General features: G+C 51.7%; 5 protein-coding genes across 5 annotated transcripts; 3 read left to right on the top strand and 2 right to left on the bottom strand.

Moving 5' to 3' along the window:
* Window positions 1-522: 522 nt before the first annotated feature.
* Window positions 523-1,201, bottom strand: N0V89_011078 (uncharacterized protein; the record flags this gene model as incomplete). The annotated part of the gene is made up of 2 exons (XM_056219813.1): window positions 523-1,141; window positions 1,191-1,201. The coding sequence occupies 2 exons, from the start codon at window positions 1,199-1,201 to the stop codon at window positions 523-525; spliced, it is 630 nt and encodes a 209-aa protein (XP_056066940.1).
* A 458-nt stretch (window positions 1,202-1,659) lies between these two features.
* On the top strand, window positions 1,660-4,382 carry RAD54 (DNA-dependent ATPase protein rad54; the record flags this gene model as incomplete). Its single annotated transcript, XM_056219814.1, has 2 exons — window positions 1,660-1,664; window positions 1,955-4,382. The coding sequence occupies 2 exons, from the start codon at window positions 1,660-1,662 to the stop codon at window positions 4,380-4,382; spliced, it is 2,433 nt and encodes an 810-aa protein (XP_056066941.1).
* Window positions 4,383-5,534: 1,152 nt separating this feature from the next.
* On the bottom strand, window positions 5,535-7,428 carry N0V89_011080 (uncharacterized protein; the record flags this gene model as incomplete). Its single annotated transcript, XM_056219815.1, has 5 exons — window positions 5,535-5,705; window positions 5,761-6,398; window positions 6,448-6,895; window positions 6,947-7,183; window positions 7,237-7,428. The coding sequence occupies 5 exons, from the start codon at window positions 7,426-7,428 to the stop codon at window positions 5,535-5,537; spliced, it is 1,686 nt and encodes a 561-aa protein (XP_056066942.1).
* Window positions 7,429-9,571: 2,143 nt separating this feature from the next.
* N0V89_011081 (uncharacterized protein) lies at window positions 9,572-10,273 on the top strand (the record flags this gene model as incomplete). The annotated part of the gene is made up of 4 exons (XM_056219816.1): window positions 9,572-9,707; window positions 9,758-9,814; window positions 9,862-10,135; window positions 10,183-10,273. 4 exons carry the CDS (start codon window positions 9,572-9,574, stop codon window positions 10,271-10,273), a joined length of 558 nt encoding a protein of 185 aa, XP_056066943.1.
* A 1,167-nt stretch (window positions 10,274-11,440) lies between these two features.
* On the top strand, window positions 11,441-14,121 carry N0V89_011082 (uncharacterized protein; the record flags this gene model as incomplete). The annotated part of the gene is made up of 5 exons (XM_056219817.1): window positions 11,441-12,597; window positions 12,651-12,925; window positions 12,979-13,052; window positions 13,134-13,149; window positions 13,211-14,121. The coding sequence occupies 5 exons, from the start codon at window positions 11,441-11,443 to the stop codon at window positions 14,119-14,121; spliced, it is 2,433 nt and encodes an 810-aa protein (XP_056066944.1).
* Window positions 14,122-14,200: the final 79 nt, after the last annotated feature.

Consider the following 14,200-nt stretch of genomic DNA (forward strand, 5'->3'; position numbering starts at 1 on the left):
CTATCATGTTGGTAGAACCTTGCAGGGTGTTCATGTGTACTTGCTGTTGGTTTTGAGGAGGTTACGCTGGAAGGCACACAAGGTGTCTGAGGTAGAAGCTCACATATCAGGCACAAGGAGGTTGACACCCTAATTACATGCTATATCATCAATCAGATTAGGTTGAAGGAAAGGTGTTTGAGGCATACTCGTAACAGTAATGTGATAATCGAGATCTTGTACTACCTTTATTTATAGTTCACAACCATGATCAATGGTGGCGGAAGCCGCGACATCTCTGTAATCAAGAGCCTGAAGAAAGGCAATCCAGTTCAAGACGCCGCCAAGTTCCAGTCGTAAAATTCGAACTAGAAGATGGTACCAAAGTGTGAAGGGCTACCGCAGATGATGCTAAGCTTCGGGAAATTTTGCAAGTCTAATGATTCCATCAAACGGAGTCCTGAGGTAACCTGGCCGATGATTTGTCAGTGAAGCGCACGAGCACATAAAGCTCGTGTGTGCTGAGGTCAGCAAGTGATCCCATCAGTGTCGGTATGTCTGAACAAACTCAATCTCAAGATTCTTGTTCTGGAAGAACCTCCTGGCACCACTTATGGCGCATTTCTCCATCGGGTGGGTGAGCCGCTTCCAATTGTCGTCCTCGAGTCTCACTTTCGAGCTATCCATGACTACCCTCTTTAGTCCGGTGAAACGGAGGAGCACGTCTAGATACGGCTTGATTAGAAAGTGCTCGGTGTAGTCGATCGTCCCAGTCAAGGGGAAGACGTTGGACCCAATCTTGCCCATGCAGTCGAAGTCACAAGTGGTCGTGGTGATCGCGTTCTTTTGCTCCTTGGTCAACCTGTCTGCGCAGCGCCGGAAATAGAAGAAGTTCTTCGTGTCGAACGTGTTATTGGTGAATACGTCCAGGCGGGCTTCCAAGTAGGTCTGTCGGCAGACGAGGGTGAGGCTGAGGAGACCCGTAACACTTGGGAACTCGACGAACGCGTGGCGCCAGTCCCATGGGTCGGCAGGACCGACGATGAGGCGACCTGCAGATGTGTGGTAGATGATGTAATGGCCGGTGGAGTATGCATAGATGAGATTTCTTATCTCCCCAGGCAAACGGAGCAGCGGCGATTGCGTCGAGTTCCGCTTGGCGCTTGCCTGTGTTAGCTATAGCAATTTGAGAAACTTGAGGGAGCGCATACATTGCCACCATTGCTGCAGCTGGATGTATGCTGGCACGTTGGTCTACTCCCGGAGGTGGAGAGGCATCTGTTTGCGGATTTAGGCGTGCTTGGGTGTCACGGTACACTTGTAGGTATTTGTTTAGATTACTTCAGCGAGCAAGGTGGAAAGCTCCTGGCTGGCAGCGACTCACTGTTATGATTGCGGGGTGCCCACATGCCAAGGTCTCGAAACATGCGTACTCCTGTGCAAGGAGCAGAAGGGCGTGAGGTGAGTTGTCGTTCCGTTGACACGGGGGTTAATTGTTGTGGGCTGTTGGGTTTGCGGACTGTGTTCTACCAACGAGTTGCAATAGACAGTAACCTCGGTCACTCGACGGTTGAAGCCGCAAGAAGGCCATATCGCTTTCACCCGATTGTGATGCATCGTACCTATTTATGTTGCGGCTTGGCGAAGCGGGCAGTCGTAGTGGGCAAAGCTTTCCTTTAAATGCAGTATGTAGCAAGAGCGTCCCTTTGCGTTGCAATGTGATTGCATCCTGAATAGCTTGTAATAGTAGCCGCCTTGCGGATATGCATGTGTTTGTATGTAAACATCCGATCATACGATGACGCACGTCGTTCCTGAGGTTGGGCCTAATGCGCACGTGACAGCGCGTCGTGGCGGGAGCCTTGGAAAACAACGACGCGTCCACGCCACCTTCACTCCGCAACTCTACGTCTCCGTCCGAAAAAATGTAGGGGCGCACCATCCACAATCGTGCGATACATACTAAAACTTGCAGGATCCGTCCCAAACCCCTCGCCACCGGCGAACTGGGCACACCGACTGCGAGACCAAGATTACACGGGACGCCTGCATCAGCCGACCGCCTACATAAGCCCTTCAGGTGCCCTGGCTCTGCTACCTCGACGCGTACAACAGATAAGCCTGCGCGAAAAAGGCGGAAGGTCAACTACGCAGGAGCAGATGGCGAAAATGAGGAGAGCGACAAACCTTACTCAAACGATGACCGACTCGCTCTTGCCACTCGGGATGTTAACAGATTTCCGGTGTTCAAGCCAAGGGATAAAGACACTGCCTTCAGAGCGAAATTTATCGTCCCGCTGAAGAACAAAGACACTGGAGGCTACAATGCGTTTCGTCCAGCGCCATTGCTGGGAATGCGGCAGGGCGCGGTTTTTGTAGCGCGCCCGTTACACGACCCTAGCGGAGAATTCGCCATTGTGTTGTATGATCCCACAATTGATGACAAGCCAGTAGCAAAGGAAGTTGCAGAGCCTAAGCTCAGTCAAGAAGAAAAGAACTCCATGGACGAACCGTTAGTACACAAGAGCTTAGCAGAGATTCTAGGTTTAAAGAAGAAAGTTGATAATGAAAGGCCGAGAGTACCTGTCGTCATCGATCCACGTCTCGCGAAGGTCCTTCGACCACATCAGATCGAAGGTGTAAAGTTCCTATATCGCGCTGTGACGGGCATGATTGACCCAAAAGCCAACGGTTGCATCATGGCAGACGAGATGGGTCTTGGAAAGACGCTACAGTGCATCACGCTGATGTGGACGCTACTCAAGCAGGCGCCGGATGCTGGAAAGTCTACCATTCAGAAGTGTGTGATAGCTTGTCCGTCCAGTTTAGTACGAAATTGGGCGAACGAGCTTGTTAAGTGGCTAGGTCCGGATGCGATTACGCCGTTTGCTATCGACGGCAAGGCATCAAAGGAGGAATTAATTCAACAAATCAAGCAGTGGTGCATTGCATCAGGTCGATCCGTTGTACGGCCGGTCTTGATTGTCTCCTATGAAACACTGCGACTCAACGTTGGGGAGCTTGCGCAAACACCCATCGGCCTCCTGCTGTGTGACGAAGGCCATCGATTAAAGAATGGCGAGAGTCAGACCTTTACAGCTCTCACGGGACTCAACGTACAGAGACGAGTTATCCTTTCTGGTACGCCGATTCAAAACGATCTGTCGGAGTATTTTGCTCTACTCAACTTTGCCAATCCGAACTACCTCGGTACCAGGAATGAGTTTAAAAAGCAATTCGAGAACCCAATCTTACGCGGGCGTGACGCCGATGCTACAGATGACGACCGCAAGAAGGGCGACGAACGTCTCGCTGAGCTGCTTAATCTGGTTAACAAGTTCATCATCCGGCGGACGAACGACATCCTTTCGAAGTATCTACCAGTCAAGTACGAACACGTTGTCTTTTGCAATTTGGCGCCTTTTCAGAAGGATTTGTACAACCACTTCATCGCCTCGCCAGAAATTCGATCTCTGCTTCGCGGCAAAGGCTCGCAGCCTCTCAAGGCGATCGGTATGCTCAAGAAGCTTTGCAATCATCCCGACTTACTCGATCTACCTACCGATCTTCCAGGCTGCGAGGAATTCCTCCCCGAAGACTTTGTCCCCAAGGATGCAAGAGGCAGAGATCGTGAGGTTAAAGTATGGTACTCCGGCAAGATGCTCGTTCTCGACCGCATGCTCGCTTCCATCCGCGCAAACACCAACGACAAAATCGTCCTTATCTCAAACTACACGCAAACCCTCGACGTCTTCGCAGCCCTCTGCCGCTCCCGCGGCTATGGCTGCCTCCGTCTCGACGGCACTATGAACGTCTCCAAGCGTCAGAAGCTCGTCGACAAATTCAACGACCCGGAAGGCCCCGAATTCGTTTTCCTCCTGTCCTCCAAAGCCGGAGGCTGCGGTCTCAATCTCATCGGCGCAAATCGACTCGTCCTCTTTGACCCCGACTGGAACCCTGCTGCCGACCAGCAAGCCCTCGCCCGCGTGTGGCGCGACGGCCAGAAGAAAGATTGTTTTGTCTACCGCTTCATCGCTACGGGTACCATCGAAGAGAAAATCTTCCAGCGCCAGTCGCACAAACAGTCGCTCTCGTCTTGCGTCGTCGACGCTTCAGAAGACGTAGAGCGCCATTTCTCGCTCGACAGCTTGCGCGAGCTGTTCCTATACCGGGCGGATACTACGAGTGACACGCACGATACGTTCAAGTGCAAGCGCTGCAGGAAAGAAGATGGGCGGCAGGTTCTCAAGGCGCCGGCTATGCTGTACGGTGATACGAATACGTGGAATCATATGGTGAATGATGGGGAGGCGGGGCCGATGGGGAAGATACAGGATTTGTTGCTCAGACAAGAGACGGTGGAGAAGGACGTCAGCGCTGTGTTTCAGTATATCAGTCACTGAGCACCACTGAAAGCGAACAAACATATTTGGCGGGAAAGCTCTCTACGGTCGACACGGGTTCGAGTCAAGTGCAGGGGCTGGACATGCATTTAGCGTTTATTTTTTGTTTACGGGACGGTGCCTTTGAAGGCTTGGTCTTGCGGTCATGACATGCTGCGATGCACGGGCAGACGGGCGGAGCGGAGCACAGTTCCGCTTGGGATAGCCCTGCTCTAAGTGATCGACTCCAGTAGCGCCATTCGGGGATTTTGTATCGCGCATGGACTAGGGTTGCATTGCGAACGGCTCGGTATATAGACATGACTCTTGACTGAATCAATATCCGGTATATCGTGCGAGGGAATGTGATAGTGGCCGCAACGGCGGGAAGGCCCCGTGGGAGACATGATGTCGGTCATATAATGGCGATATGGTGCTACAGGCATGCCCTACGGAATAAAGTGATATTCGGCATATTGATTGTGATGGCGACCACAATGGCGGGAGAGCCGCGTGGAGAGGCAGGGATGATTTGCGGACTTCCGAGGTTGCTTTGGACACTCTCGTGTCATGGCTTGCGGCAAAGAGCAAGCATGTTACAAGGCTTGTCGTACTTTGCTTCAAATTCCATCATTGTACATCTATTGTCAAGACTTAAAAGATATAGTAGATGCGCAGGTGAATTGGCAGAATGATTGCGTAATCGCACCACCACATTTGACAACATAAATAACACAATGCCATACGATGATAGATGGAGAAAATTCGGTGGTAAGTACGTAGCCCTAGACTATAGTATACACATTAAAGACATAAGAGATCCGTACCTGCGCGACTAGCGCACGCAAGGCCGTTACGCGTCAACGGGAGCCGTAGGGGATCGCATGAAACACCCCCAGCATCCCTGTAAGAAACAATTCTAAACCCCTGGTCAGGAACAATCCTAACCCATAACGAAACATGCTGCAAGGCCTTGCACTCCAGGGTCTCATCCCACGGTGTGGTGCCGTACTCGCGACCGTATTCGACTGCCACAGCCCCGGCTGTCTTCCCTATCCAGCCTCACCACCGTGACGTCCATGCGTAGTCACACATGTGTACGCTTGGCACCGCTCGGTGAGAACTCCGAACTCAAACTTCTCCCTCTTGCTCACTCGCATGTGCGATGGGCAATTACACGCCCGAATCCTCCTCCTCAATGCCCACGGTGCCGGCCCAGTCATTCCACGCCGCGCACGTGTCCTGCAGGACAGAGGTAGAAAGGAGATCAGGGATCTCAGATTCGCGCTCAACGAACTGCAGCGCAAGACCTTCAGAGGTGTGCCATCCGATGTGGCAGTGCATCTATTCACAAATGATTAGCTGTTGTTTCTCTGGTTCTAAAAGAGGCTCAACTTACCAACCACGCTCCAGGGTTATCCGTCAAAAAGGCGATGACGAGGTATCCTGCCGATGGCAGATTGGCGACATCTCGCCTTGGTGGGTTGTTCAGATTGAGAGTGACCGAGTCGTCGTAGGTAGCATCTTCCTCCGCAGCTAGAACGAAAAAGTCATGCCCGTGCAAATGAATCGGGTGCGGCACCGCCAACTGCGTCTCGATTACAAAGTACACCCATTCATTAGCGTTCGTCAGTTGATAAACGTTCTCCTGCGACTCGAACGTCGCGTTGCCCTCGGAGATTTGCAGCAAGCTCGGGTTCGCCCACTCCACAAGCATGCTGTTGAGTCCAATCTGCCACTTGAACAGGTTGCCTGTCTGGCTGATACTGACCCCGAGGTCCTCATCTTGCCGAGGATCGACAACAGTTTGCGAGAGGTAGGGCACGAGATTGGAGAGGAGCTCATCGTTGCAGTCGGCATTGGAGAGGTTGGAGTCGGCGGTGGAGGTCGGGTCGGAGGTTGAAGACGCCGAGTAGCGGACGATGGCGCGGATGTCGGCACTGTTGGCGTTGGAGGAGCACGACGATTGTGGGACCGCGCGCATCCAGTAGTCGGCAGTTTCTTGGTCCGCGTTGACGATGATGTCGTAGCGTTGGCCTGCGTTATGTGAGTGATTGAGAAAGCGGAGGTAGCGAGGAGGACTTACCCATGCCAATGTCTAGGTAGGTGGTCTCGTAGGGAACGATGGGGACGAAGTCCATAGCAACGACTTGGAAGGAATGTCCATCAATGGCGAACTTGTAGTGAGTGTCGATCGCGGTGTTGACGATGCGGATGAGGTAGCTCTTGCCCGAGTCGAAGCTGGTTTCGTATCGCGAGCCACCGTCTTCGAAGGTGTTGAGACCGTTGATGAGTCCATTTTGGAGCTCAGGCGGGCCAACAGTCTGTGCGTAGCTGTAGAGCTCGTCGCAAGTCTGGTGAGTCCAGTCGCTGAGCACAATGGGCTCAAGCTCCTCGTCGTAGTTTGCTGTCGCAGGACCATGAATGACCATAGGACCGAATACGCCATTCCAAGCTTGCAAACTGTAATGAGAGTGATACCACGATGTCCCGTACTGAGTGGCTTTCCAGGTGTAGGTGTAAGATTCGCCGGGCTGGATTATCAGTCAGTGATGATGGCCAGCACAACGGGCAAGATTCCTTACAGCGATGGGACACTGGGTAATGGAAGGGACTCCATCTTCCTGGTTAGTGTGGTTCTGGCGGATACCGTGCCAGTGAATGCCAGTGCCGTTGGATGTCATGCTGTTCGTCACATGTATCTTGACAGTGTCTCCCCAGTTCGCTTCAATTAAAGGGCCCGGGACAGAGCCATTGACAGCCAGAACCATCCGCTCAACACCGTCTGGAGCCGCAGTGACATTTTGAACGTCAAACCAGTACTAGACTGATTAGTCGAGATCCAGGAGAATGACGGTGATTGGAGCATGCCTACCTCGACAGTGACGCCGGTGTCGGGAGCCTCATCGTACCAATTGGTGTCGATGCTGTAATCACACCAGACACTTCGGTCAGAAGCAGTGTTACCATCGCAGACTGCGCGGGAAGAAAGAGAAGAACTTGTTTGTGGAGCTGGCATAGCAGAAGCCGCCGCAATCAGCGAAACGAGTGTTCGAAGGAGTGCCATAGTGAAAATGACCAATGAATGACTGAGGTAGAACACAGAAACGATCGAATGAAACAGCGGTCAAAGCTCAGTGAATGGGAGCCCTGTGCTAATTTGATGATAGAACAAGTACATTGTTGAAGAGTATATATATTCCAAGTGGGCTGTTACTCGGTGACAATGAATCCGAACGTGACAAGTCCTTACCTGTCCTAGTTGGAACACAGCTCTCGTGTGATACTGCAAGCAGTCGTAAGCAATACCGCCAGTACGTTAGCGTTGCCATTGTCCGTAGTTGAGATGTACGACAGACCATCACAACATCGCCAAGGTGTGAAGTCCGCATGCAGGAATATGTCAGAAGATCCGTTTCGAGAACCACCCCGCTGTGAGTGCATGAAACAATAAGCCACCAGGAACCGACTTGAATCCTGCCTGCTGGAAATAGCCAAGAGCGTTTAGCTACGGTGAGGTGGACAGTCTGTTTGAGGACTTACTCGAGCCGCTGTGACATGTGGGGACCTTACTGTAGCATCATTATAGGCACAAGGTCGCGTGAAATGACCTCGTATCTCTACGTTACTTGCCTAGAAAAGTACAAGATGAGGCTCAAATGGTGCAAGGCCTATTCAGCGCGCAGTGCACGGATGAAGCATGAATAAAGCGCAATTTGCGGATCAGGCGCTTATTGATGGTGTACCTCCGACAAGACCGATCAGAAGACCGAAGCGAACAGCATCTGCACAGAATATCGACCGCGTAATCCCAGTGCTGATCAGCCAAATCTGAGTAAGACTCGCCGCCTGCGGAAGAACGCTTGAAAGTCAAGGAGCACTATCCTTGTGTGGACCACGTTTAGAAACATACGATGCACGTGCTCAAGAGCGAGCGCACTAAGGTGCTTGAACCAGCGGGACGGTAGCGCCCGTCGGTCGTGAATCGAGCACCGGTCGGCTCAATTCTCAGGTTGGACTATCGTGAGAATTGCTGCCAATGGCTTTGTACGAGGCTGTGGATATGAGGCTTACGGCGACTCCGCATGCGTACGCGTCTTTCGTGGATCCTTATCAGTTCGTACATCCTCTTTCAGCTCGACTCTCAGCAGAGAGGAAAGATACATCCATATCAGACAAATTGAAGTGGGAATGTCTTGTGAAAACTAGTGTCTAGGTTGTGTAGCGATCACAATGAAAATCTTAGTAGAAACTAGATCGTCTGTAACCTGTTAGTGAAGTACTCGAGGCGCAAGGATTTACCCTGATTCGGAATGAAGCACAGTACATATCCGTTAGCGTATGCGATGAAACGGGGAACGATTCAATAACATGAACAATAGAGTTGTGTTCGCAAGATTTGACTCTGAGGCTGCATGCTTTGGGATGAATAGGTGGGGTCGGTAGTGCGTCGGCCTCCACTCCGAGATTGACAGGGGTACAGGAAACGAGCACGCGTCCCGTCAGGCATCCATCCCGCAGTGACGACGCTCTTGCGAGTCATGACACTTCCGAAACGGATCTCACCCAAACCCTACACAGGACTTTGTTATGTCCCAGTGGGGAACGACTCAACCGAAGACCGACCTCGTGGCGTGCATGTTGGTCCTCAAGGGTCTTTGTCCGGACTAGTTGGTACCGGGAAGGGAAAACGTAGGGCGATACGCTGACAGACAACAAGCTTCTATGCCATGCACTGGCCCAACCAACTGCAGAGCGTCGTAAGCGCGCCACGGCCCCTACTGCAGGAACCGTACTTGACCGTTGCTTGGGTCTGCTCGCTGCCCTGGGTACTAATCTTCTAAGGTATCATTGGCCGCTGACGTTGGATGCCGTGCATGTTTAGTTTCATTGCTTTGCCAAGATGAAGTGTTGGACACGAGGGCAAGTGCAAAACCGGATCGTTAGCCCCGTGATAGGAGAGAAGTAGTGGCGAGTATGCTCTTTCAGACGTCCCCATTAGGTGACGTTGTGTGAATGGCTTGCAGCAGGAGTCGTCATCAGGGATATGGGTGGGAGCGGCAGTTGAAGTCCGTGTTGCTGAAGAATGCGTCGTGATGAGCCCTGGGTGTATATCAAAGGGTAAGTGCGTCTTAGAGCTTGGTCGTCACCATCGGTCACCATCTCTTCGCACTTCAGTCACTCCTTCTGCAACACACTCGTTCTCCAAAATGTTCTGCAAAGTTTCGCTGATCACGGTTCTCGCCGCGTTCGTGTCCAGCGCAGTGTCTGAAGATATTGAGTTCAAGCTTTTCGCCTATAGCAAGAAACTCTCATCGTCTGGCTTGCAATTATTCTATGGCGACGGTCAGTATTGCGACATTGAGCAGACACACCACTCACTCACAGACCCTTAGGCCAAGCATACGTCGGTGGCGCACCTTCATTTGTGAAGGAGTCGGTGAACATCTCCTGTGAGAGCAATCCAGACACTTCAAAGAATCATAGCTAATGGTCGCAGTGGTCATGACCGAAGGCGATGACAAGTTCGTGGCTAAGGCGGACACCACAGCAGCCAGTACACTCGACTGGTCCCCTGAGCCCACCATGTACGTCGACGTTACCGAAGGTATTGCGAGTCCGATCGGCTTTACCAAAGACAACGCGACGCTGTCCAGCAACGCCACAACGGTTGGCTTCGGCCTATACGGAGGGTGGGCCTTCCACAAGCCAGACGAAGCGGATATCGAGATGAAGTTCCTCGCCACACCGACGAACGAAACCGGCATATACTTGTGAGTGCGGAATGGATGCGTGGTCTACTTGAGCTAACACTACGCAGGGTGAAGTGGAATGCCGCGACCACGACGGCGAGCGATGACATTGCGATATCGCTGCGGACCCAGGCTCCGGTTGCGCTTGACGACAAGTGATCTATGAGCGGCTGGCTGCATCGTGTTGTTTGCTAGTGTTCCTGGCTATATTTCTTCTAATGTGCTTTTTGAATCCTGTTCTTGTTGCGATATCAGGGGTTGATGATAGTTTTGTATGAGATCGTAGTTTACACAGGTACGAGGCCCGCTAGCCTATCCCTCCTACCTAGGCATGATGCGTGTTCGTGCGGTCGCATGTGCGTGACCCATTATGATGAATGCAGTGACCTCCAGGCTTTGTGTAGCGCGCATCGCCAGGCAGCACCCGCATAAGTAGCGAATCCAGTCGATTCGCCGTGAAGTCTTGAGTTCGATATGTGCCGTGTAAAGGGGCTGAACGCGGAATTTTGGGTCCCATACTTACTAACAGCATTGAAGATTTCTCCTCACCTTCAGAACCACCCGACATTGCCCAAAGAGCGATCGCCAGAGCAGGGTAGTCTGTGGGTCATCTTGTTGCTCGGGCCACGTGCGAGCCGATCTTCGATGGCTGCCTCAAGTCTTCTCAACTCATTGTTTCGTGATGGTGCGCTGTGCGTGACCCAGTATTTGGTTTAGTAGAGAAAATGAGACCCGCAGTCTCAGTTGTCTGACAACATATTTCACAGAGTATACACAATCTGGGGTACTAATTCCGTTATATGTCGCCAATCACTGCCACAAGTTAGTCCAAGGCTCGTTCAGTTATATCGCATCCATGATCGATCGATGCTCGCCAAAACAGTTGCGACAGCGTCACTCACTCGTGGTGCATTCCAGACAGCCGTACCATAGTTTTGTGTTCATATCCAACGGGCGTCTCTCCGAAATCTTACTGCTGCCTATCTCTCGCCTTGGTACGCATCCAGACTAGAAGCTCTCCTCATCTACATCAGGAGTCTTTCCGATCTATTCCCTCCGTCTCTTCACTGCACTATCTAGAAGCTTGGCGGTTGTTGTCGGAATTATGGTATTGCCGCATTACCGACACTAGCGACGAATCAGGACAGCTCCGCGTTCGCCGCATGCCTCTCAACGCCTCCACCACTTTCACTTGAGCAGACTTCGCGCGCACGATCACGACGCTCTCTGTGTGCGCGCAAACTGCCGCGCAGGACCCGTCGGGCACGCCCGATCTTACTCGCCACCCTCGCCTGACCTAACGTACTCTACGAACCTTCTGCCGCAATGCCTCCCAAACGAAATGCGACCGAGGATCTCTCGGACTTGCGGCAGCGTAGTCGCTTCGACTACCTGGCCAAGCGAGAGGCTCTGAAGCTTGCTGAACTACAGAAGGATGTAGAAGAAGATGAGAGGGAAAAAGAACGTTTTGGGGACCGGCTCTCAAAACGAGAGCTAAAGGAAATGGAGCAACGCAAGGAAACCCTCCGCCTGACATTGGAACGCAACCAGATCGACGACACGAATTCGGGCTTCTTCATGCTCGACTCGACCTTGACGGACAAGTCGGAGATCTTGAATAAACGAAACAAGAAGGAGAACTACAAGAGCGAAGTCCAGCTATGGGAGGAAGAGCAGACATCCAAAGCGAAAGCCGCGCAGGGTCAACGCGCCGTCCGTGAAACAGAAGACGACTACGATTTTGTATTCGACGAGCAGACCGCGATAAACTTTGTTAGTGATGGCAATATTTTGGATCCAGAGAAGCAGCGACTTCAGCAGCACCTCGACGAGGCTGAGAAGAGAGCAAAAGACATAAGCGATGTCAGAAAAAGCCTGCCCATACATGCCTATAAAAAGGAAATACTAGAAGCAGTCGATCAGTTCCAAACACTAGTGCTCACAGCAGAGACTGGATCAGGCAAGTCCAGTCAAATACCGCAGTATATGCTCGAGTATTTCAGAGAACGCGGCGAGAAGGACAAGGTGGTCCTCTGCACACAGCCACGCCGAGTGGCAGCAATCAGTCTAGCAACACGTGTCGCTGAAGAGCACGGAACACGTCTCGGCAATGAAGTGGGCTATACGATCCGTTTCGAAGACAAGACCACCGAGAAGACTCGCATCAAGTACCTCACCGACGGCACCCTGCTTCGGATGTTTTTGACGCAACCTGATTTGCCTGAGGTAGGATGCGTTATTCTTGACGAAGCTCACGAACGTACGCTTGCCACCGATATTCTTATGGGCTTGCTGTTGGATATAGTCAAATTTCGGACTGATCTCAAGATAATTGTGTCCTCGGCTACGCTTGACGCGCAGGGCTTTTCCAAGTATTGGAATGATTGTCCTGTTCTTTTCGTCCCCGGACGAACATATCCCGTGACAACGTATTTCGCATCTCAACCTGAAGCCAACTATCTTTCGGCGGCGATAACTACAACGTGAGCAATCGTAGGACAGTAAAACTTCAGTTAGCGTACTAATTGGTTCGCAGTTGGCAAGTACACATCGGCGCTCAGGATTCAAAGGGGGACATCCTGGTCTTCCTCACGGGTCAGGACGAGATAGAGACCGCACAGCAAAGTATCGAGGAGACCAAGCTCAAGCTTGGGAACCGGGCGAAAGAACTCATCTGCCTGCCGCTTTATTCGGCTCTTCCACCGGACGAACAACAGAAGATCTTCGTACCTGCTGCCCCAGGGGTTCGGAAAGTCATCCTCGCAACCAACATCGCAGAAACGTCGCTGACAATTGACGGCGTCGCACACGGTTTTTACACCCACTTCCCATGAATTTTGAACACAAGACTGACTTGTCTCTAGTAATCGACACTGGATATAGCAAAGAGAACCTCTACTCCGAAGCTACTGGACTTGACAGTCTCGTTGTAAATCCCGTCTCGAGAGCTTCTGCAAACCAGAGAGCCGGTCGAGCCGGACGAACCGGGCCGGGAAGTTGCTATCGCTTGTACACACAGCATGCGTTCATGAATGGTACGTATACCCCACTGTCGAACCCTAGACCAGTATACTGACCTCGTAACCCAAATTCTAGATATGCCGGCTACAAGCTTGCCTGAGATAACGCGCGTAAACCTTTGTTCGACAATACTTCTTTTGAAGAGCATTGGTGTCAACGATCTGCTAAACTTTCCCTTCATGACTCCTCCAGCACCAGAAGCGATTGCATCCAGTCTAGAAACGTTATACTGCCTCGGTGCACTCGACTCCAAAGGAGCCGTAACGAAGGTTGGTCGGTCTCTCTCAGAGCTTCCAATAGAACCGAAAATGGCGAAGGCGCTACTTGTGGCCGAGAAGTTTGGTTCTCTCAGTCACGTTCTTACCATCATATCCATGATAGGCGAAAGCGGCGCGCTCTTTTTCGCACCCAAAGATAAGAAACTACATGTGGATGCCGCGAAAAGAAGGTTCTACATTAAAGGACTCGGTGACTACGGTAGTTATTTATCGATTTATAATCAATGGAAAGAGACGGAGTACGATGGAATGTGGGCAAAGGAGAATTTTCTGCAGGCGAAAACTCTCAATCGAGTACGGAACGTCCGCGAGCAACTCGAGAAACTGTGTGAACGAATCGGCCTGACGCCCGAGGACGAAGGCGAGCCAGACCATGTCGCAATCAAGAAAGCTTTCACATCCGGCTACTTCGCAAACGCGGCACGTATGTCGCGGGATGGCCAGTCGTACCGAACCGTCAAAAGCGGAAATCAGACTGTCTGGATTCATCCTTCAAGTTGGATCCACGAACCGACCGAGCGACCGAAGTGGCTACTTTATTCAGAGTTGGTGCTCACAAGTAAAGAATTCATGAGGAGTGTGTTACCAATCGAGCCGGAGTATTTGACTGAATTGGCGCCATTCTATTTCAAGGATTCGGACATTGAAAAGCTGGGGACAAATAAGAAGATGGGGAAGGGCCCGGGGAAGGTTGGTGTGGACAAGTGATGAAGGGAAAGGGTGGTAGAATCGAATGGATGCATTGGCCGGCGTTATGATACCCCAGTGTGGATAAGAATGTTAAACG

The sequence above is a fragment of the Didymosphaeria variabile genome (assembly GCF_027946475.1).
Source record: "Didymosphaeria variabile strain IMI 356815 chromosome Unknown scaffold_8, whole genome shotgun sequence".
Lineage (NCBI taxonomy): Eukaryota > Fungi > Ascomycota > Dothideomycetes > Pleosporales > Didymosphaeriaceae > Didymosphaeria > Didymosphaeria variabile.